At 24.4% G+C, this 26412-nt stretch overlaps 1 protein-coding gene across 1 annotated transcript in view; it reads left to right on the forward strand.

The window, feature by feature from the left end:
* The window catches only part of LOC129613017 (coiled-coil domain-containing protein 174), an 81981-nt gene extending 59513 nt beyond the window's left edge, over positions 1-22468 (forward strand). Inside the window, exons 5-6 of the mRNA XM_055526893.1 lie at positions 21120-21335; positions 21440-22468. Coding sequence (XP_055382868.1) covers positions 21120-21335; positions 21440-22293 — 1070 coding nt within the window. The 3' untranslated portion in view covers positions 22294-22468. The remainder of the gene's footprint in view (positions 1-21119; positions 21336-21439) is intronic.
* Positions 22469-26412: the final 3944 nt, after the last annotated feature.

Genomic DNA, 26412 nt, shown 5'->3' on the forward strand with positions numbered 1-26412 from the left:
TGATGCGCAATTTACTTACCGTTAAATTACAGAGTAGATTATTTGTTATACTAAAATGAATATCTGTTATACAATTAAAATTCATTTAATTCCGAATTAATTTAATAATTTAAATATATATATGTATATGTATAAAATGTAAGTATGATTTGTATGTAAATATGTATAATATAAAATTAATTTAAATAGAATTTTTGCGAAAATTCAAAGTTTTGTATAGCGAATAATTTTTTTTCTTTCTTTGTTTTTACGTAAGTTAAAAAAAGTGTAATAGGATTTTCGTAAAAACAAAAGGAAATAGAAAAGCTGTAATAACAGTATTATTGTACATTTTCCTTTGAAAATTTTCTTATTGTTAAAATCGGATTCAAAAAGAGAAAATGAAAATTATTAAAAAGTAGAATAAAATTTTTTTTTGTTCTTTTACGCTTTATTCTTGTTAATAATTATTTTGTGCAAAAAAAAGAAATTTTTGTTACGTATACGAATATACAGTTAAATTGATTTGAAAAATTTGTAATTGCGAAAATATCAAAAGATATTTTACAGAATCCTATAAAATTTATAATTTTAATTGATTTCAAGATCGGTTTTATTAATGTCTGCTCATGGCATCATTATAAAATAACAAACGTAGTTGAAAAGCTACTAAGCAGTGTTTTTACCATTTTCATAAAAATTCATAATGTGTTCCTATACATTATTTAAATTAACATTCAATTTAACACTTCTTAATTTTTTTATTCAACATCAAATGAAACAAGTTTGTGTGATGAAATCGCGGTTGTTTCTAATTTGAGAATAATATCTGCATTCAAAGTATATACAGTTAAACCGCTATAACACGAACTCTTTGGATTCTCTAAAACAAATCCAGAAAACCTGAACAGCCTCAATAAATCAAATTTCTTCCAAACACAAAATCTTGTCATTTTTCATGTTAGGGAGAAAAATTTTCTCAGAGTCAATGTAAACAAACTCTTTAAAACGAAATTTTTGATTTGTAAATTTTATACAGGTGCATTGAACTTTTCCTTTCATTATACAAGACATTAATAAGCACTACAATCAAAAATATTTCGTACAGTTGAATTCGAAAATTCGTATTTGATTGCTTTTCATATTTCTTGCTTATCGTAAGTTCTCTCTGAGACACAAACGGAAAATTTGTTGCAAAGTGATGATTCCTTTTGCAGCTGTTTGACTGTATTATATAAAAAGTTGTGAATGCTTATATGCCAATGAATAAATTATTAAATATGAGAGATTATTTTTAAAAAATTAAGGATTTATATATTTTAAAGGTTATGTAAAGAGCAAATTTGAACATTTCTATTTACGTTAAAAAATTATTTTTATTGAACAGTTCTGATTTAATTTAAATGAATTTTTGTAGGCTTATACTTAAATTATCTGAACATTCCATATTATTTTAAATTTCATATTCAATTTATATATATAATTTAACAAGCTAAAGTTTAAATTTTAACTTATATTGCTTATTATCAGATTTTGTTCCGCAGTTTTTAACTAATTACACATATACACACATTTAGTTTGAGTTTAAATTTTTTTTAAATTAACTGAGAAGAGCTCAATTGAATTTTTGATTTCCAAAGTTCAATATTTGGTTCATTATTTCGTTGAACAGACTTCCGCTGTATCAGAGTGGTGTAATTTTTATTTACATATATATTTTTTACGTATACGTTTATCTTATAAATTCTAGAATTAATGTATAGTTATTTAATAATTGTCTTATAAAGAACATTTCAATTATTCATATTTTTTCATAATAATTTGGACTTGGGAACATCTTATATAACTGTACACACCATAGTTCATATAACTGTTATACTAGTAAAGTAGAAGCTTTTCACTTATTACTCATAAAATTCTGTGACAGAATTTATAAACTTTTAATAATTTTGTGTCTTTTCAAGTGTATATCAAGAATTTAATTGTTGTTAATAATAATTGTAGAATTCTTAGAACATATGAACTTAAATAAACTTTTCTTTTGAATATCGTATAGAACTAATAGTGTACAATGTATAGTGAATGTGTGAATCATTTTTCGTTAAGTATTCGTATTTCAGAATTTTCTAAGAAAATTTTTTTTTTTAAGCTTTTCTCTCACATTGAAGCTTAAAAGTGTAGACAATTGTTTATTTTGTCTTTTTAATGGATAGATATGTGAAGCTGATTTTTAAGGCACATATTGTACATATTAAAATATAGTGCCATTTCGTTGATTATTCAAAACTAAATTTTAGAAAAAAATATTGTTTAATAGTACAGTAGTAATCATCGCAATATCATGGTAGTTGGAATTAAGGTGGAGTGGGCTAAGTTTAAACTATAATATTGTGATACTCGTATGTGAAATCATGAATCTATTTTCAAAAATATTCAAAATTTTATAATTCTTGCAATATTGTTGTCGTTCAAAAAATTTTTTTAATTTCTAATTCTTTTTAATATTGAGAATGTAATTTTAAATTTTAAACCACCCTGTTAATATAGTAAAATATTCCTTTACTCTTATTTTGCTTACACTTTCTCTTTATAGTACGTATTAAATGTTTTTATTAAAAAACAAAAAAAATATCGGCCGTCGCCGTCAAACCTTTCTCTACCCCAAAAAGGAAAACAGTGAAATTTTGTTGGTACACATACATATATACATATGTTTGTATACACAATCACGTTGTTCCAAATTCGTACAATATTCTATTTGATTTACAAATATATTTTGTGAACAATATGTGTGTATTTGTATGTGACGTATGTATATATATATTACTGATCAAAAAGAAAAATAAAGAGATTTTGAAAGAGGACAGCGAAATATTTTCAGTTTATGTTCCCATTACCATGGCATACTTTATTGATGATAAATTAGAGTGGCGCGGCGCGCAGTATCATAGCTTTAACATCCTTTTTCTAAAAAAAAAAAATGTTTTCTTCTTTTATTCGTTAATAAAATGAACTCGACTGTCTGACCGATGAATGTAGTAACTACTACTTTTTTTTTTTTTTTGATGACAATTAGGTTTTTTCCTTACTACTACAATTCTTATTTAGAATCTATTTAAATAAAAAAGACAAAGTGATTGTAAGATATACGACTATACGAAAAGTAAAAAACAGAAATCAAAATTTAGATTTGCCGAATATAAGGCTTTTCTTTTTATCACCCGTACATGTGTGTGGGTATATATGTGTATATAATATGTAAGTAAAAATTGTAAGTATATTATGTATGTAGCTGTCGAAATAAATATAAATTGAATATTTATACACACTTTATTTTTTACTATATTTCGTACAGTATGTAATAAATTTTGTCTTCTAAAAATTCTTGTAGACACATTTACGAGCAAATAAAATCTTTTTAGTTACATTTGATATAAGTTATTGTAGATGTATGTATGTGGATCTTCAAATATTGCTTGCTCATATTTCATTTTTTTAAGGTTTTATTTTAATTCTATGGTCCATTTTATGATAGTCAATTAAATGTACAGTTTAAGCTTTCTTATACATTAAGGATATAATTTGGAAAGAATTTCGAGTACAAAATATAAATGGCATGAAGTTGTTCGAAATTTTTATTTTACTCAAAATTATAGGAGATTTTTTTTAATTTTCGATGTTTTCCGAATTAATTTTTGTTAGTAGATTTCATTACTTAAGTACATGATGATGCTTTAAATTAATTTAGTCTTCTTTCGGGACATAAACTTATTTTGATTAATTAATAATTTCTTTAAGGTTTTTTGCAGCAAAATAGTTGCCCTAACAAATACAAATAGTAAGAACAGTAAATCAATACTTTTTCTTTAAAAATATTGCAGAGAAAGACGAAAAAAAATAAGAGAAAGCTGAACAAAGTGTAAAATTTTTTTTTCTCTTTCTTGTCACAATGATTTATAAAAATAATGGAAACTGAAAACTGATTTTCTTTTGTTAAAGTGCATACTGTTTGTAAAAAAAAAGACATTTTTAGAAACTAAATAACTGAAACCCATAACAATAGTTACGAACATAAGGTAGTCTACAACGTAAACTACTTATAAAGTATACTACTCCTAACCATACTACTCCTAGCTAGGATACCGTATAAACGAAAACAGGAGTAGGAGGGAAAAAAATAGGAGTAACTAGTAGTCAAATTGAAGGTTCTTTGAAATGTACATTTTTTAGCGCCAAATTTCAGGACAATATAAAAATGAAAAGAAAAAAAAATATTAACTGAAATATTGAAAACTGTACTTGAAATAGAAAAGTAATGATTGAATAATAAATTGCAAATATAGCATACGTTTAGGCGAAGCTTTTTTTTTTTTTTTTGCTTACTAGATATGCAATCATCATTTTAACAACATATACGTAACGCAAATGGCTGGCGTAAAATGGAAATGCAATAAAAATTGATAATTCAATTTTTTTTTAGAATTTTAAGAACGCATGTGAACATTTGAAAAACGCGATAAATTGAATTATTAACAAATTTTCAATTAATAAAGTGTTTCGGAATAATTAAATTATTTTTTCATTTAATATTAGAATTAAAAAAATTTCTGTTAAAAAATTAATTAACTAAATAGACAGCGATTGAAATATTTTTTAGTTTATTTTGAAAAAAAAAAAATTTTTATTTTATTTTGTATAAATTTCAATTTTTTGAATGAATTTCTCTGATGTCAGTCTCTATATTATATAATAGCATGATTGTGTTTATACAAAGCTTTATAAAAAAAAGTTTTTTTGTTATTATGTGACCTTATTTTTAATGATACGTTTTTAATAGCGAAAAATTGGATAACAAGATAAGAAAATTTTAATTTCAATTAAAGATTTTCCAATAGAATAACATTTTTAATTGAATTCGAAATGAAAAGTAGAGGGAATAAAAATTCAAAGTATAGAGCTATTTTGAAATCAATCAATTTATCATAAAGGATTTATGAATAAATTTTTTTTTTTTGTATTATCCTGTTTATATACAAAGTTTGCTGTTATTAGGATTTTTTTGTTGTTTGTTAAATTAATGGAGTTGAAATAATTTTCTACACATATTATAGCTATTAATCACAACACATAATATACTTTCAAATATTGGAAATTTAAATTAGAGAATTTTTGTAAAAGTTTTTTAAATTTATTATAGAAATGCAAGGGATTCGTTTTCGTTTTCGTTAGTGTTTGAGTGTATGTGTTGAGATTAAGCTACAAATTTGTTAAGATATTGAAAAATTTTTGTGCAGGAGAACATGTTTTAGGATGATATTTTTATGCCATGAATCAACTTTATTATATTCTTGATTTCTATGTAAAACATATAGTTTGTATTTCACTCAAAGAGCTGTTAAAAAAATCTACTATTGTTCTGGCACGATTTATGAAAGAAAAAGAAATGCATATTACTGTAAAAATCTATTAGCGTTTATAAAGATCATAAAAAATTTTTTTTTTGTTTGCGATATACGAACAAAAAATAGGAAATCACGTATACTCTTTATTATTATTATTATTTTTTTCTATAATTTTTTTTTTTTACGTTATAGTACGAAAATTTTTTTATTCTATTTTTTTTACTGTAGTCCTCTTTAAAACATATTTGCACTGATAAAATTTTACATATAACATTATCCTTTTCATTTTATAAATATATTATAAGCTATACTTGACATGAGGACTTTTGAGAACTTCATCATTTCAATTTAATACAGGATTCATTTAATGATTTCTTTCTCTTTCCTTCATTTATAAAAAAAGCATTTTTTTTTTCATATTATTATACATTGTTCACTGTAAGCTTACATACTTACTTAAATGTGTGTATATAATAAAATTTTCATAGTACGTATACATTCTTCTCATATATTTTCATTTACATAAAACAGAGAGTACAAGTTACATAATATTAAAGCAAATGGACTTAATGAATGAATAAAATGGATACCAAAATGAATGTATGAAGGAGTGAATGAATGAATAATTGAATAAGTGAATTTATTTTTCGCTCCTATATATATATATATATAAAAGAGTTGTAATGTGTGCAATGACCTGTATACAAACATTTACTAATATACATAATAATAATTATGTATATTGTTTGTGTGTAATTTTTGAATTATGAATTTTTAATATGGTGAAAAAATGGAATCAGAATTTTTTATTTTCAAAGTAGCTATAATATTTTAAAAAATATTAATAAAATATTTGAGTATAGAGAAAATAAATGTTATGTTAAAATTTATTTTTAAGAATTTTTTTTAAATAAATTATGTGATTTTATGATGTTGATATTTTAGATTCTTTACATAATGTTTTGTTCTCTAATCATATGAAAATAAAATTTCTAATTAAAAAATATTTATTGCTAAAGTTTATTAAAATGTGAGAATGCAAAGTTTTATATAGTTGAACTAATATACTCAAATATAACAAGAATTACACAAGTTTCTCATTCAAAATAATTATTAAATGCACACAATGTATGTGCACATGTATTTTTTGTTTGAAAATAATGAAATAATTTTAAAAAGCATGCAGTAAAACAATTTAAAAAAATTGCATATTTTTAGGAGAAAGTATATTTAAATCTGAAAATACGATATTGTTAATTTAAAAAATAATTGTGTGAGTTATTAAAATATTTCAAATAATATTATTTATCCTATTGACTAAAACAAACACTTACATACGTTTATTAAAATATAGAAGAATTGTTCAAAATACAACGGTGGTAAGTGAAAGTTTTAAATTTTCAGAAAATCGAGAAATATAATTCATTTCATTTGTTTTTAGAGTGTAGAATTGCAAAATCGGAAATATTCACTCTCACGTTTATTCTTCTTTCAGAGACTATTCCTGTTTACATTTTTAATTAAAAAAAAAGGTTATACATAGCTACTCATGTATTATAAATAGGAATTGTAAAATATTGTAAAATATATTTTCAAATATTCTCATTTTTATTTACCATAAGCTTATTAATTTCAAATATACAAAAAATATAATTGACTATATTGTTAATTAAATAGAATGGTTATCAATTTATAATGTTATTAAAAACTTTTTTTTATCATATTTATGTATATAATAAAATAAGATAACAATGAAATATGATTATATAAAATAAAAAAAATCAATTTATCTCATTATTATGATTTATTTATTTTCTTTGAATTGAATTTATAATTTTAAAATACAATAATATAATAATTTATTTTATATTTGACTTAAACTGCTGTATAAAGAATCAATAAAATATACGGAAGCACCATTAACGAAAAAGTATGGGTTACCCTTAATAGACATTTCTGCCTTCATTAAAAAATTGTAAAAATTTATTTGGTAAAAATGCAAAATTCAATAAAATCTTAATGTTTAGTTTATGACTGAATTCTGGAAATTGTACACAAATACATATATACATTATAGTAAGGTATGCTAATTAACTATATTGATTATATTTTGGTTATAGTAATTAAATTATAATTTTGGCTAGTAGATAATTAAATACAAATCACATGCATCGAATAACGTATGTTAGTACAGCAGAATGGTTGACGTGGTTGGTGCAGTACGTTCACAGATATGATAGTATTTTTATTTGTCCTAGAGAAAAGAGCCCGTAATAAAAAGAAAATTGCAATAAAATGTTGTTTGCATCAAATTTTACTTCGTCACATATACTCTTGTATCAAATTGTACTTATTACATATATACTCTTGTTTGTGTGTACAACTATCAATTTTGGTACGACCATGTGGCGTGTATTTACTTCAAACCGTTATTACAAGATAACCACTATTCAAAGAAATATTAAATTTGAATTGCTCAAGAAAGCTGCAGAAATACATCAATTACGAAAACCCCAGTTAAAAAATAATTGGCAAGGCTACACAACACGCAATTTAAACTTTAAACTTAGGTTGTCAAAAATTACCAATATGCGTATACAACACTTAAGTTCTAAGATGACTGCGGCATGTCTAATAATTAACATTTAGTCTAGAGTTAATTAATTTATAAGTTCTTTTCTTTTTTCCAGAAGACAATACTAACAATTTTCCAAAATTTTTATTGATTTTCTGAAAATAGTTTGGCATTATTCGATCGATTTCAAGACTAGATATTAAAACTTTATATAACAGAAATCATAAGTGCGTAACAACATCACTTGTTTATCCTTTTTTTTTGTGAAATGTTGTAATTTTAAAATTCGAATGCAAACAAAGAAGATTTTATTATGTATAGAAGATATTTATGAATATCCCACGCAAAAACTATATTAACGTGGTAGACGAGAGGCATAAAATCATTTATGAAAGAGAAATTCAGTTTTTCGTAAATTCTTTATTGTGTAATAAGATGCTGCAACGCATTTTTAAATTCTAAAAAGTGTAACAGAACTATTGTTTCATGTATGTAATTGAAAAGGATGTAGTTGTCTATATTTTTATATTTCAAATTGGAATTTATGAAAGTAAAATAAAACTTTTTAGATTATTACGGCGAGACTAAACAATTGAAATTTAATAACTAATGATTATATCCTTTGTATTATTGAAATATGTACTTATGTTTGTCTAGTTGAACAAATATTTTGCGCACATTGAATTAGGGTTAATAAAGTTTGAAGTTTCATTTGAAGTTTTCTTGGGCCTTACTTGTTTCATTTATTGAAAAATCTTTGTCCTTGTTGAATTTAATATAAAAGTAAAGTATGTATACAATATGAGGTATTGCGCTCTTATGGGCTTAACTTAAAATAAAAAAAAATTTACATTCTTAACAGAAATTTGTCAAAACTCAGAAAAGTATACCGTTTTGCTACCCGCCTCATGACCGTCTGCTCGTCATCGAAGATAAGATTATATGTCTCATATATATGTCGCCTATATGACACCTGGTTCCTTTGAGAAGTCCCGATATTAATTTTCGGGCCTAACCAATTTGGCTTTACCAAGAATCAGACACTCACAGAAATAATGAAAAAGTACTATTTTCATCGACATTAGTTATTTATGACAGGAATCTGTATAATGTAATACACATTTGTATATAAGTAACATACTTACATATTGTAGCTATTTACTATATGTATATGAGCGCAAAATAAGGATATTTATTTCGAAATTTATGATCTGTATCAGACAAAATTATAAGAAATTCAATTGAGCCATACATAAGAGCCAAACATAAATTTTGAGATGTATATACGTATAATATGTATGTATGCACATATATTTGTTGCGCAAAGTGTTATAATACATATATTATTTATTATGATTACATATAATAATATTTGGAATTCTAAATAAATAAATATTTAAGTACATATTTACACAAAATAATAATGTTGAAATAAAATTAGATAAGTATTTTTAGGTCAGTCTTTGTTTATGATTTTGAGTGTTAGACCGTATTTGGTTTGATATTTTATATTTATGATATGTATGTACGGAATTTAAGCAATATAGTATCGATTTTAATATAGCATACATTCGAAGAGATACAAAAAAAACTTGTAAACTGGATTTAAGGTTTTATTTTAAATTTTACTTAAAACATTTCTAAAAACTATATTTAACATTTCCGTTGATTTTTTTGTTAAAAGATAGTTCGGTTCCGAAAAGAATATAACAGTTCTTTGCAATATAACAATTTTTATTTGAATCATTTTGCATAATAAAAGATGAGTGTGTAATTACGTATGCGGTTGAAATAATAGAAAAGTTTTTCCCTTGTTTTTCCTAATAATGTATGGCTGTTCGAAGAATTCTGATATTTTCAAATGAGCTGGAAACTAGAAACAAAGGGATTTCAGTAAGTTTTAATGAACATTAAAACTTTTCGGGTAATAAATTTTAATAGCCTTCTTATAGATTTGTTTGAGCCGAAGTTCGCCAAATAAACTTATATGGGGTACAGGTAAAAAGATCGAGAAGTGTTCTGCAAATTTTCTTCAGTCCCAAGAAAGTTTCAGGAAGAGTTCAAATATTCCTATACAGAAAATTGAAAAATAGATTTTTAAGGGCTTTACAGCTTTTATTTAGTAACATTTTTGGAGATCGATTTTGGGGAAGCTTGTTAAAGGTCTATAAAAAAAGTTATTTTCAAGTCTCTTGCTCAAGGAAGACAAATATTTCACTACATTCCTAATTCTTTTCGAGAATAACAGAATTGAACTTGTTGCATAGAGATCTTTGTGTTAAGTGGGAGAAAAAAAATATTGAAATATTCAAAATTAAATTATTAAAAATTTTAAGTTTTTGTGACACTACGGCTTTACACTACAGCTTTACGCTACGGTGACACTACGACTTTAAAAAAAAAAGCAGTTTTTTTTTATTTGTTAGTTTGTTATAAGCTAAAAACAACTCCTTAATCTACAAAAACAAGGAAAAAAAACTATAATTTAGCAAAACTTATGGAAAATATTAAATCTTTCTAAGTGTATTCATTAGACTGAAAGATGTTGAAGGGTGCCGAAGAATAAAACATTTTGGAGTGAAAAGGTTAATGACTAAGTAATAAACAACATTCATTTTCATCTTATTTTTAATTTTTTTCTCTTTCTTTCTTTCTCGTGTAATATTTTTCTGTTTCATAAGACAAAGCATGCATATGATATTCTCGTTATTTTTTTAATTTTTTTTCAAATATTCATGTGATAAGTTTTATCATCATTATTATTGTTATTATTTTGTTTTTGTTTCGTATAAGATTTATAAAATATTATGATAGTCGAGTCTGATATTGCTGATTTCCATATTATATAAAAACTGCGTTAACTAAGACGAAGAGCCGCCTTAGATATTGTTTATGCAGAAATTTTGATCAAATATTTTCGAATGAGCAAAAAAATGATGGGTGCTTTTTATAAAATTTCAGAATGCAAAATTGAAATTTGGTAATGCATTTGACATTTGTCATATTTTCCAGCACTAAAATATTTATTTTTGACGTTTTGTTTTTTGGTTATTTTCTGCGTATATTTTAATAAAGCTGATATGTTTTGAGACAAGTTGCCTAATGGTGAAACTATATGAGAATGTCAAAGTATACAATGTTGACAATTTAAATTGTAAAATGTAAACATGTTTCACTGCAAAATTTAAGTAAAAAATAATAAAGTTTAGTGGGTGTTTAAAGCCAGTTTAAAAACTGATTTATTATTTCTACAATCTTGAAGCAAGGGTATTTTCCAAGAAGATAGAAAACAACGAAATGAGTAAAAAGTAAACACAGTGTAAAATAAGAAAAGATGATAAAATAATATACGTGTATTTAGGTAAGAAATAAAATATTAAAGAAAATAATTTGTGTGTATGTCAAGGAATATAAGAAGTAGAATTTGATATTGTATACGTGGAATTTTCATGAGCTTATAGAATATAAATAATATTTTCTCTTACATATAATAACACAAATATAGAGAGGAGACAAAAGTTTAGGTTGATATCTTATATATATATATATGTATATATGTAGGGATATTTAAAGAGATGAAAAATTTCATAAAAATTGTTATTAAGTTTTTCTATATAAGGATCAAAAATATTATAGAAAAGGTATAAAAGAAATAAATAGATGAATTCGTTTTAGTTACAGAAAACAAAAACTTTTTGAAGGTGTGTTATTTGATATTGTATACGAGTTTACATTTAGTATTCATTGAGGTAAACATTGAATCAATATTCTATATGAAAAGTTTTGATTTCATTGGCTTTTTGTTTTTTTTTTTTTGTTTTTTTATATACTTTACGAATGAAACGTATTTTTAAACAAATTTCGCATACAAATTTATAATACAATTTGAATGGGGGGATGAAATTAATACCACATACCTATGTACATTAATTGTCTATTTAAAAAAAATTGTCTATTTAAAAAATAATTTGGTCAATTATCTGAAGATTTACAAAATTAATCATAATGGCATATCATAGGGCTTGTTTATAAATTGCATAGTCATTAAAACTAATATTTGAGGAAAACATAAAAAATTTTAATAATGATTTTTTAACGAGCCTAATAAAATACGGCAGGCTAGTCACGTACCTAGTTAAAACTCTATGACGTTAAACTCTCTCTATAGATGAGCATGATTGTCTATAATATCATGCACTAGCTCTATGCTCCTCCTAAGGAGTCGAAGAAAAAAAAGTCTAATAAAATACCCGAAATACCAACTTCAAAAAAATTAATAAAATATCATATTCAAAGACTGAGATGTCGTGAGATAAAGGATTTAATAATCTGATTTTAAACGTTCCTGCTCAAATATGCTCATGCTATAAATGTTTAGCAGCAACAGACGGACTGCAGACGGATACATTTGGCTAAATCAATTCCAAAAGATTTTTTCTAAATGTAGCGTGACAATATTTTTAAAATTTATTAACAATATTTTGTCTATATCATAACATTGTTTGGATTTATTTCATTTAGTCCAAATTTATGAGCGCGCGTTAAATCAGTAGCAGTTACAATACAAACATATATGAAATAAGCGAAATATTAAATTTGTATTGCTGTACTGTAAAAAGTTTAAGAAAAATCAGTTAAAATTTTTTTCGAAAAAAAAAAAATATGGAAGTTTAAAATATAAAACGAAAATTTCTTAGAAAGTATAACAATAGGATAAAAAGAAAATAGAAAAAAAAACAAGAAAAACAAATCAAATTTTCAAATATTGTTGAAAATAAATTAAAATATTTTGTCTAATACTTGTCATAATATACATACATACATAGTATACGTGTGCTGATGTGCATATGTGTGCAGATTATAAATGTGGTATTATTCCTCATTGTCAAAAACAAAGTTTTAAAACCGCCTTTAAACCATATTTAAATCCAAAGCTAAGTACTATGCTTATTAAACAAATTTTTCAAGTACTATTCTTATTAAACAATTTAAATTTCGGGATACAAATTTTTATTTTTTAACGTTAACATTTGTCTTTTTTTGTGACATATAGATTCTATAAAATTCTTCGTTTACATTCTTTTGACGAGCAGCCTCTTGCCAATTTTCTACGCCAAAATTGAACGCAAAACCTCAAAGTTATTTGAAATTGAAATATCAACTGACGGCCATAAATTGCACGATTTGCTTTGCTTTTGCGTTTCGAAGCGATTTTAATACAATTTAGAACGTTTGACATCGTAAAATTTTGCAAAGATGCAATACCGAACGTGATATAACGGTAAAGTTAGCATTTATTCGACAATACGGAATACTCCCTATATATTTTTATGTCAGATTAAGTCAGCAAAAATTTATTTTTCTCATCATCCTCCTCATCCATAATTTCATATAAAAACAAAAACAAAAAAAAGAAGAAAAAAATTTAAGGATGCAATGAATTTCTTTCGAACTTTTTATATCAAATGTTTGGTTATGTGTGGTACTTAGATAGAAAGTAAATATTTTTGTTATCTTTCATTTTTTTTTGTTGTTTCTGTTCTATTTTAGAACTATTATTTTTTTCTTTGCTTTCAAAATATTTTTTAAATCGAATTTTCATTTATTTTTAGACTATTCGCGCGCTCATTTATTTTGAGGTTACATTCAAACTGATATCTTGAATGGCATTCAGATTAAATAAAAATGACAGTTTCGATATTAAAAAAATGTTTTTACGATAAAATGATATATTTAAAATTAGAAAATAATGATGAGTTAAAAGTAGGGTAAATAACATAAATATGTATATACAGTTGAGGTATTTAAGAGTGTAGACAATTTTATAATATGTAATTCCTAAAGTGTACGAGGGAATATTGTAATAAAAAATTAATAGAAGAATTTATAAGAATTAATAAAGAGTTTTAACGTTTTGCAATTATTTACGTTATTTACATAAAACGTAAAAAAAAACTGTGTATATATTTTCATGTTTAAAATGTATTAAATTTAAAGGTTTACTAACAAGATGTGGTTGAATGGGGACGACTTTACGTATAAAAAGTAGAAGGTCCAGTACTTTGAATACAAATTCGTTATTTCGTATGCGAAACATAATAAACTCAATATTTTACATGTAATCTGCAAGGTATTCAATAATTTACATAAAAATCGTCTAAAACTTTGGATTTTGGGTGTAATACTTGATAAGGTCATTTTCTTTATTAAAATTCAGTATTTTGCTAATAGGATGTTATTTTACATTCGAAGCGTATATAAAGCTCAATAATTTGCTAAAATTATTTATAAAATTTTAAGAGAAGATGAGTCATTAATGAAATTCAAATTCGGTCTAGCACTGTACATAGTGTCTAGCACTATATAATATTAATTATATATTAATTTAATATATTAAATGTTGTTACTATGGATTTTGGTTTTACAGGATCTTACATACATATATATATAAATATTTATAGATTCTTAATAGTATCGAAAAAGATTTTTTTTTCAACATTTATTTGTGAATTTTAACCGTTATTATTTTAAGATAACGCCCGATTATATTCATTAAGAATGTTGAAAAGGTAATCAAAAAGTAACGAAAAGGAAAATTTAAGAGATAATCTAAAGGCATTTAGTTAGATTATATTGGAATGAGACTTTTATAAAAAACTAAATTAACGTTAAAATGTATATAGAGATGAATAGAGCGCGAAATATAAAATTTTAATAACATTTTAACAAATGATGCTTTAATGTTTTTGATAAGTAAAATACAGCAAGTATATAAAATGAATTTGTATATGAAGTTGATTATTTTATCTCATTAATTATTTATAAAACATGAAAAATTATAAAATTAAATAAGTGATGAGTGTATGAAACGAAAAAAGAAGCATAGGGGAGGACAATTTTTGCCACTGTTTGTTTTAGTTATATTTAATTTAATGCTAATGACATGGCATAATTTCGACATTTTCTATATTATACGTTACGTGAATATACATACATATATCAAAAAGTTAATAGAATTTTTTGATTGGCAAGATTTTCTAAATTAAATTTTAAATTTAATATTTAGCAGCTTTTACATACACATAGGAAATCCTTACAAAAATTTGAATTCCGTTGGGTTTGAAAATTATTAGTTGCGGGTTGGTAAAAATTAAGAAAAATCTCAGTAAATTATTGTATATTAAGTATTAATTAAGCTTTGGTATACAACTTGAATTGGTATGGGAACCAACAAAATTCAATCAATATGTAACTTTGATTTTGTTTTGCCACGTAATCGGGACGTATTTTCGCATTTTACTATTGAATATATTATCAACTAATTATATTATCAACCAATATTTTCAATTTAAATGCAATTTTTTCCAAAATTATTTAATACACGCTTAATGAAAGCTGAAGATAAAAGAAAACGAGCTCACTACAACTCAATTTCCACTTTCAATTTTAATTATTAATTTTTTCTTCTGACACATTTTCCGAATCAGCCGCGACAGTTTTTGTTTTGCTCCTTTCAAACAATTTTATTTGAATAAATTTTAAAAATCTACTTGTATGTATAAAAATCTTTAACCTACAAAATACGTATGTACGTATCTGACAATAAAGTCCCTTTAAAAATTCCTCCTTTCAAATTACAACTTTTATTTTTATTTTCTCTTAAAATTTATGCATTCTTCAATTTTCTCGTAAAAAAAGGAACACTTTAGCTCATCATGTCTAACCATATAGTCCAATTGCTCGGATAATAATTTTTGATCGTATCTCAATTTTTTTATTACTTTCCAAAGAGCATTATCAGAAAAGTATATCTTGGCGTTATAACAAAAAAAATCTGATGTGGTCAGCACATAACCGACCGCAATGTGTATTGCCTAGTTAAGTGAAAGTGTTACAGAATATTATAAAATTGTCTGTAAATACTTCTTTCCAATTTTTAGGACATTAGTAAGCTTATAGTTAACATATCTAGAAAAATGTAAATTTGGCTTTATGTAGAGTTTCGCTTTGTGCTACCCGAATTCCCTGAAATGCTCGCCAGTTAGTTTCGGTAACAACCAGAACTCAAATATCAAATTTCAAGAAATTCCATCAATTCGTTCCGTAGATATGGTGAAAAATGTAAAATCGGCCCGCAGATCAGTTTTCGAGCCCTGATCTTTCCAAAAAATTTTTACGTTCATTGTTTCAATACGAAGAATTTAAATATTAAATTTCAATGATATCGGTTGATTATTTCTCTTTATATACGCAAAAATGTATTTTTGGCCCGTAGTAAACGCCCAGTTGCTGACGCCTGATTTCTTCCAAAAGTTAGGAATTTTTGCGGACGGTCGAGCAAAGCTTATATATGATATTTCAAGAAAATCGGTTGAATATTTTCTTCAAAATATTCAAAAAAGTAAAACAGGCCCGCTAAAAAGTGCAGTTCCCGAGGCCTGATATATCCCAAAAGTTGATCAATCCGTGCCATTGTGGAAATAAACTTACATATAAAATTTCATCAAAATCGGTTCAGCAGAACTTGAGATACACGCGTGCACACACAGACCGACAGACCGACAGGTTGCTAAAAATAGTTTATTTACACTTCCCTACTATGGAGAAGTGCATTCCCACCGAAAACTCGATATGCAAAATTTGTTGCCATCACATAACCTACCTATTGTATACACAATACGGTCGGTAAAAATAAGGAAAAGAAATAAAAGAGAGTGTAAAAACACATTCTTAACGACAAAAGTAAATCGTTATTCTGGTTTGTGTTGCGGTAAATTTAAGGTGCAAAATAACTTTTTATGAAGATTTTCCTATTACCTTTTCTCTTCTTTGTAACAAAAAAATAACAAATTATGAATGTGTTTGTGTGTACGTATTTTGCAAAAAGTTTAAGAAAACTGCAAAAACTATTTTTTATTTCTTTTAGTTAAGAATTTTTTGTTTGAAAAAATTTTGAAGTGTGTTATTGAATAGAATGTCCTTTTCTTCGTTAAATTTGATATTTCGATTCTCTAAGTTGAAAACTTTCAGAGGAAACCAGTTGGTAGAAAAAATAAAACTATCTTATTATATTCTAAATGCAGTTGTTGGGTTTCTCCATTAGATATTTAAAATATCTTGAAGCACACTGAAATCTGAAAAATTGAACAAAATTTTTGTAATATACCAGTTAGGTTACGTAATTTAGAGAAGTTCATCTAACTTATTGATCATAATTTATCATTTTCCATTATTTCATCTTAGCTCTTTAAAGCATCATTCGCCTTCTTCATAATTAGCACAGAATTTTGTCAATTATAAACATACCAATTCGTTTAGTCTAAACATAAACTGAATGGAATTCATAGGTTTGCATCAAACACTATACAACTAAAATATTCACTAATATTGAATTTATCTTATTATTGACATAATTAAAGAGCCAAATTTTCTTCGAAATAATGTCAAAACTTTAAAAATTATATGAATTGAAACAAAAAAAAAAAAAACAAAAATAAACTCAATTACTTTTATGGGGTATTTTGTGATCGAAAATTTATGTTATATAAGATCAGCCAACAAGCCAACATAAATCGACACGTAGCATAACACTTTAAATTTTTAAATAATATTTCTGATAGGTTTGAGGGACTGCATATTAAAATTACTATTTTTATTTCTATTTAGAATAGAAATTTCGGTGGCCAAGTCTGGTATTAATAAATGTTAAATTATTGTGTATGCCATGTTGGATTGAAAATTAAATATTGTTTACGCACAATTTTCATAAAATTCTTAATGAGAAAAATTTCTTTAGTTTCATTAAATATTTTGTAAAATTTAGTATGTGAGCACAAAAATGGCAGCACTAAGAAAATTAGTCTGACCTTATTGAAATATTTTACTATCTGTCGGGAAGACATAAATGTGTTGTTTTCCTTTAACCTCTTCGTTATTATGCGTGGAAGACAGAACTAATTCTATTTTATTTAAAATTTATGAAGTACAAGGAAAATAATGAAAATATCAAAAATTTTTTTGCACTTTTTTTTTTGCAAGAATACATAGGTGTAAAAATTTGCAATGTGTTAAGTATGTATTGGAATTTTATATTTAACTGAAATAGGTTTTGTTGCCTTGAACCAAAATATTTTAAAATGTGCGGCATTATTTTATTTAAATTTTGAGTTATTTAAGAGCATTTCAATTTTTACAATGTTGTTAAGTGGTATAATAAACGGTTTTAACGCACCGAATAGGAGATAAGCTATTAAAATATTTTGTCATAAATTGCCACATTTTAAATTTTCCATCTAAATTTTTTTTTCTCTTGAAGCATTATTTTGCATATAAAAGAGTTATTGTGCATATTAAATAAAATTTAAATTTTTTGAACCAGAACAAAAAAAATCGATTTCTAAATTATTAAAACGAATTTCGATAGATCTTTATTGCATGTTCACAGGTTTTGTAACTCTTCGATTATGCGATTTTATGAAATGACTCCTTACGATTTTTTTTAGCGAGTTTGAGCGTTTTTCAGTTTTTGTAAATTTTCAATATTCGAATCAAGTGGACTTTAAAGGGTTTTGTTTAATTTTATAATATCCTAAACTGGTATATACTTATTTATTTTATAATATGTATCTTGTAATAAGACTGTTAATTTAATTCACTACATCACTTTAAAATTCTTATTACTGCTGCTTTGATTTTAAATAAATTTTCTATTTAAAACTATAAGATTCAATTCGTTATAAAAGTCGTATTTTATTGTTTAGTTTCACGAAATAATTCCTAAATAACTTTAGAAATTTAAAATTCGAATAATGTGAAACAGACTGGGAAGCGTTATCAAATTGTATTCCGAAAATTTACAGACAAGAATAAAATTTTAATAGATTCAATGACTTTATGTCTGTACATTGTCTTTTTCATCACATGAAAGTGCTGATTAAAAGTTGAGAATTTTCTTTGAAAACTTTTATATTTTTAATTTTTTTTTTTAAATTTTCCTTTTTCTTTAAACAAGGAACACAAAAAAAAAACTTCTATTCTTTCTTAAAAGTTTTTGTATTGTAAATTTTTTTTTCGCTTTTCTATTTTTTTAAATCGTTTTTTCTTCTAAAACTAAAAAGACAGACATGGGAATATTCAATTTATTCACTCCTGTTTTTAGGTTCAATAATAATATGAAGAAAATAAATTTAAAATAATTCGCTTTAGACACAAAAAGAAAGAATAGTACCATCTAGTGGTCATTTAAAATTTTATATAAAAAGGCAATATTATATTAGAAACGAGTTAGAATAAAAGAGGGAAATAGAGATGGAAAGAGAAAGAGAGAGGAATAGCAAAGAAACTTCAAGACAAACCAATTTTTTTTTTTTTACAGAATATAAATCGAAAATTAATTTTAAAAAATGAAGAAATAAAAGTACAAAGAAATTTCCAAGGATAAGAAAATAAATATTAAAAGAGAAAAAAAAAATTAAAACAAAAAAAAAAGTAAAGAAATAAGAAAAATATAATTTTTGTATGTTTACACAACTTTGGACTTGTCTCATATGTGAGAATCATAAAAGATACCAATTTAAATGGAATCAAGTAAAAGGATTCCAGTTTCAGAAAATGGATTTCGCCAAACTAGAAAATACATTTTGCAGTCAGTTACTAGCTAACCACATAAGAATATTGTGTTTTTATAGGTAGATGCATCAAAATACTGAAACATTTAATTTGAACATAAATTATAGCCTCTCATGTGGAATCTAAGAATAATACACACACACCTCATAGAGTTTTGCTCTCCCAATAGAGGAGAAAGATAATATTAGAATACAAAGCCTGTGCTTAATATCAGTAAATTCATGCTAAATTATTATTGATTTTGTATTAAATAAATTATCATTTTAAGTGCAGTTATTCGATTCAAGTTGCTCTTTTCTAGAATTTTTCTGAGACTTGCTATTTCAACTTTTTTGTTTCAATATTTAGGTAATATTTTCGAATTCAAAATTTAGTTTAACTAAAACAAGCTTAATAATTCTGATACTTTGATAGAAATTGACTTAAAACATATTTATTCAATTTCTATGTCTATACATATTCAATATCAAAATTTGTCAAATTGTTCGATTACTGTTTAATTTTTAAGAAAATTTCTTCAAGCATAAAAATAAATTTAACCTCAATTACTGGTAAAATTTTTTTTTCTCTTAAGCCAATTTATGAAGTTTGAAAGGAGATTTTGTTGAAAAGGATCAAAATTATATTATAAATGTATGTATATAAATAAAAATAAAAAGTTCATAAAACTCAAAAAAAAAATATACATACATATATATATAAAATAAAAGCAAGTCCTTGAAAATTGAGAAATTTCCTATTTGTACTTTGAATGCATTTTTATATGCGGTTTATTGAAAAATGAGGAGAGATAAAATGATTTTGTTTTTTTTTCTTTATTAATGGTGCATGGACTTGTGAATATACGGAAAAAAAATTACAAAGATGAAAATTTTTCAATTTGAAAATAAAATTAAATAAAAAAGAAAAAAAAAAAATAAATGTGCTGAAATTGAAATTTTGGTTCATTTATTCTTTATTCTTTTAATTATATAATATTAATGACAAAAGCCGAAAATAAAAATAAATTTAATTGCTCAAAAAAAACTTGAAAAAAAAATTTAAATTCTTAAATTGTGCTTATTTGTTTGTTTTTTAATAATTTTTATAAAGAGAAAATTTATTTTCTATTGAATTTACCTTGAAAACATAAAAATATAATTTTTATTAAAATCATAATATAATATGCATCCTAAATATGAATTTATGAAATATAATGAATAAAAATTATTCAAAACACATTCATATTTTATTTTCTTCAACATAAATTTATTTTATTTAATTTATAGGGGTACAAACTTTTGTTGATAACTGTTTAAAATTGAAACTAAAAATAATTCATATAAGTGTCGAATTGTCAACATCTGTCAAAATGTCAAAAAATTGTATTGTTTTTTTATTAAACTCATAAAACTTCTTCAAACAAATTTTATAATGTCAAAAATGTTTGGAAAACCTTACTTAGACTTTTAGAGAGAAAATTTTCCAAAATTTCTCAATTTTTTTAAAATAGTTTTATTTGAACTTATAACAATTTTTTTTCTTTATTCTTTCAGAGGCAAGGCAACATGGCGTTGGTTATTATGCATTTTCAACTGATGATGAAGAACGTGCACGTCAACTTAGAGAATTATATGAATTACGTGCAGAAACCTTAGAAGAACAGAATAAACGTGAAGCTGAACGTCAACAGAGAGATATAATTTTATCGGAACGTGTTAGAGCTGCCGAAAACAGATTAAGAGCTAGACAGGGATTACCACCTCTAGAAGGTACATATATAGAAAATTTGTTTTTCTTATAAAATGAAAGGGAAAAACTTTGTGCTTTAAACTTTATTTTTTTTTGCTTTTTTTTTTATTTTTTAAATCGAAAGATGATACTGCTATACAAGAAGAGAAACCTTTAACAAAAGAAGAACGTAAACAAAAACGTAAAGAAGAGAAAATGAAAAAACGTATGGAAAAAGAAGAAAAAAATAAAGAGGAAAAACGTAAAAAACATGTTCGACCATGGGATAAACAGAAAATTGGACAAAAATTCAAAAAGAAATCGTCTGACAATTCGGATTCGGATTCTGATTCAGAAGAAGAAAAAGATAATGATGAATGGAAATATAGACCAAAACGGGAGCCTATGTCACAAGAACAATGGAATGAGAAACAACGTAGTATGAGAAATCCAGAATTTGCACCTCCATCGTCATCATCATCTTCAATGTCTTTTGAAAGTCATCCAATAAATAAGGGACCTCCAACATCAGGTTTTTCATATAACAGTAATAACGATGATGACCTTGATATTAAGAATGCAAATCCATTCTTTTTCACAACTAAAAAACGCCCATTTCAAAAGAAACTGTTTGTTCGAAAGAATTATAGCTCAAAAGAGAAATCAGTTAGTTCAGAGGAACCTGTTGGTGTACCAATTCATAATGAAATTCCAGAATATTCCAAAGATAATGATGATGATCTTAGGCCACCAGGTGTATCAAGTGATAATGATGAAGATGATGATAGTGATAATGAACCTAAAGAAAAACGAAAAGGTGTAGAAATTCCACCACCACCAACATTTGAATATTATGGTCCAGCTGGTACTTCAAGGCCTCCTCCAGCTAAAAAGCCTGATATTGAATCATCAATTGAAGCCGGATTGAAATTTTTAAGAAATCAATCTGATAAGGGACTTTTTCCAACAAAATATAGCTATGGTTCAAAAACTGAATAGAATTTTAATTGAATTTATAAAAAATTAAATAAATTCAATAAATTAAATCTCTTTCTATTTGACGATAAATATGTGCACTTGCTCATTTTTTACTATAATTTTTTGAATTTTTTAAGTATTTAATATAATATAGATTCTATGTTAGTGTTAGTTTTGTAATACCAACACATTTAATTTTAGTTTCCTGATAATTTTGTTGTCAAAAAATTTTAGCATTTGTAATTGGAACTTGTAATTTTGCATTATTTTTAGGAATTTCCTTATTTATGAATAGCATTGCCCGACTACGTAAACCTTAATCCGAATCCGTAACCTTTATTATTTACGAAATGTATTTTTTGTAAATTTTCATCATAAAATAAAACTAAGGAAATATATTTTTTAGAATTCTTGAAAATTTAAAATTTTGTGGCAAATTATTTTACCATTATTAATAAATGCATTTAAAAGAACGCTCTGTTACTTGATTTTATCAGAAAAAAAAAATAAAATGAAATGTAGAAATTAAGTAGGATATTCAATTAAAAATGAATTATCCAACCTAATTATAAATTTCAGCAAAAAAAAATCTCGTAGAGCACGGATAGCACTAATCATATTTAAATTATAATTATTTTTTACAATTCTGATGTAGTACAATTCATTTTTAATGAGATAACGAAAGTAAAATATATAAAAGGAAATTGCTAAAAGGAACTAGAAAACAAATCACTTACAAAATTAGAGTGAATGTTGAGGTTTTAAAAACAGAATGTTTACGTACATAATGTACATATATAAATATGCTATAAAGTACAAAAAAATATATAAAACCACTAATTTTGTTTTAGAATTCAAGTTTTTCATGATTTAAATTGAAATTTTATTTCAATTTCAAAAAAATTAATATTAGCCTTTCCTTAGTTTTTCTACATTAGTTGGACATTATTTTATACAGTGAAATTTTATTATTGAAAAATTATATTGATATTTTTAATTTAATTTCCAATTCAGCTTTAAAAATTTATTTTTAGTTTGTTTTCTGAGAATTAATAATGCAAGCTTATATTTACATTTTAATTTAATTCAAAAATTTTCCTTGCAATTTGGACAGCGCAGATATTTCACTGCTAATTTTTATAAATGATTAAGAATATTAATTTGTTTTGATTATATAAATTTTATGCCCTAGATTTGTAATATTATTTTTTAAGTGCCAAAATGTATAACGCTTTATTGGTTCTTGTTTCAATACAATACATGAAGCAGGATGCTTTTACAACTAATAGATGATAGAATTTTCTGCAGTTATTTATTTTTTTTTTCCACATTTAAGTCGTTCAGAGTTATTTAAAATAGATTATATTGATTTATTAAAAAGGATTGTTCATATTTTCGATTAAAGATTTCAGTTTATTCATACTAACGTATTATTTAATAAAATCATAAGATATCAAAAATTAAATACACAATTTCCCTATATACACAAAGTTACTATTTTATTTATAATTTGTTTACATAAATATTAAAAATTAATGGTTTACTTTACATGGGCAAGAATTTTTTATTAACATAACATTTTGTTTCCATTATGCAATGGTATACGTAACTTTAATATTTAAAAAATAAAGAACTATTTTTACGGAAAAAAATTTAGAAACAAAAATTCCAGGTGTTCATTTACCTATGCTCTACAAACAAAAAGGACTATTAAAGAAAAATTGTAAATTGTAAAATACGTAAACTTTTCATAACATTTATTTTAGCTAAAAGTGGAAAAGGCAAATCCTATTGAAAAGTTTACTAAATGAAATAAGTTTTGCTTTGTTTTTGATTTTTGTACATTTCGAAAATTTACTTATAAAATTTAATATACTATTTAGATTAATAATAATTGACTGATCGTGCTTTTTTAACATTATTAAAAAACACGATTCAGGCAATTAATTAATAAGATCAGCAACTCTATTTAATGTCCATCAACTAACATCCAATAATGGTTCATGAACTAATATCCAATTTCAAATTTTTTAAGAGAGAAAAATAACTAACGTAGCAAATTCAATCATTCCAAATTTCTAAAAATATTTTATTCGTGTATATTAGAAAATATATTTTTTAAACTCAAAATCTAGAAATGCCCATTATAGCATAGAAAATCCAAAGAATGAGCTATTTTCTATCCGGAAACTAAATAACATATATATATATGTGGTAAATTGCTTTTAACTAATCCTTGATTTACACTCATTTCTATATTTTTATAAAATTTCTAAAATTCATGCACAAGTACTGAAAGAAAACAAAAACACATACAACTTTTTATTTATTTATTTATAAGTTTCCTTACGGAAGTGTTTTTTAAGGATTTTTTAAAAAATATTTTTTCATTTTCCATTTACACATACAATTTCTAACTTTTATATTTTGTTTGAAAAATTTAACAGAAGTTTTTCAGATCTATTTTATTAATAATAAAAAGTTTAACTTTTTAATTTCAGAAGCGGAAAATATTACTGATTTGTTTTTACCAACAATATTTTTTTTTTAATTTGAAAATATATGAACACTTGAAAACACCAATTAGTTTAATACTTGCTATTCATTGAATATTAGTTTTTCTAACTAAAAACAAAATATCAAAGCTACAAACTTTTTAAAATTTTTTTACTCTGTTAAGTACAAAAAAAACTTGAGATTGAAATTGAAAATTAATTGAATTTAAATATTAGTGAAATCTTTAAACATTGAGAAACTCAGTTATTAAAAATTGGTTTGCTAAATTTTAGAAGTAGGTCGCGACGATTTTTGCCTTTTTTGTTTTGAAGATTTAAGAGTTATATTTTATATTGTAATAAATCCTCTATAGAACAAAAATAGGTTAAAAAGATTTGTTCGCTACAATTAATCGCCATCCAATTGAACTTCATAAAAAGATGTCATGAAATAAAAAAAATAGTTTTAGTATGTACCTGTATGGGAATCTGCCATGTCATCAAAAAAATATAATTATTTCTCTGAATTCACGTATTTAATTCTTGAATTCGAGAATTATGTTAACGACTCATTCCATTTTGCCTCTTCCAATGTGTGCAATTTTTAAATATTTTGCTGTATGAATGAAAGTAATTTTAATAGTGTAGTAGATTGTTATTAAAAGTAGTGCTACTTCACTGAAACAATAGTTTGATGGAACTTTTTTAATATATATAGCACTTTATCAACTGATGCGTTTTTCAGAATGAACTCCATTGTATTTAAAAGAAAAGTAGCATGGCAAAATTGACAATGTCAATTCATATGAAAATAAGATCTGTGTGTTGTTTTAAATAGGTTTTTATTTTCCTAAAATTAAAGTTATAATTTTGGTTTAAATGTGTCATAAACCTATTTTTAAGACTGATATCCAATTCAATTTCTTACTGCAGTAACTTTTATTTTCACTTAATTAATGTAATAATCTTAAAAATCCATAAAATTGATTATTTTATTTTGTTCATTTTACAAAAGCTTTTATTTAATTCTCAAAGAATTTGCTTTTTATTTTTGCGAAAAAACTTTTTAAGATTTAATTTTCCAATTTAAACTATTTATCAAGTTTATTTTGTAATAATAAAAACAATTCAAAAAAATTACTAGCGGCTAATAAATAATTGTAATAGTAAAAACGGTATTGCCATTTGTCATCCAAAAACATGACAAAGAAAACAGACAATTTTTATAGCTTTATGTTATATAACTATTATTATGTTTTGTGGAAGTAAAATCGGAGTATATTTCAATTTGCAGTAGGAATTTCATCTAAAACTATATTATAATTGCTTTTTGTCAGTCATTTAAAATTATTTTCATGTTTTAATTTTCATTTAATATCAAATTAAGAATTAAAAATATATTTTTAGGTAACTTAATATTCTATTCTAATTGTTTAAAGAATATGGCAACACTAATTATAAAATTTCAAGTAGAGTTGGATCAACTTTTTAAAACTTAAGATGATTTTGTTTGTTTTTTTTGAGAGGTTTGTAATTCAATGTCTTCAATATAAAAAAGTTTTATGTGAAATTAATGAATTTAAAGAAAATAATTGTTTCATTGCAAACTGTCGTGCGAGAAACTAAATAGAATAAAATGAAAAAA

The sequence above is a fragment of the Condylostylus longicornis genome, unplaced genomic scaffold (assembly GCF_029603195.1).
Source record: "Condylostylus longicornis isolate FDR11 unplaced genomic scaffold, ASM2960319v2 ptg000080l, whole genome shotgun sequence".
Lineage (NCBI taxonomy): Eukaryota > Metazoa > Arthropoda > Insecta > Diptera > Dolichopodidae > Condylostylus > Condylostylus longicornis.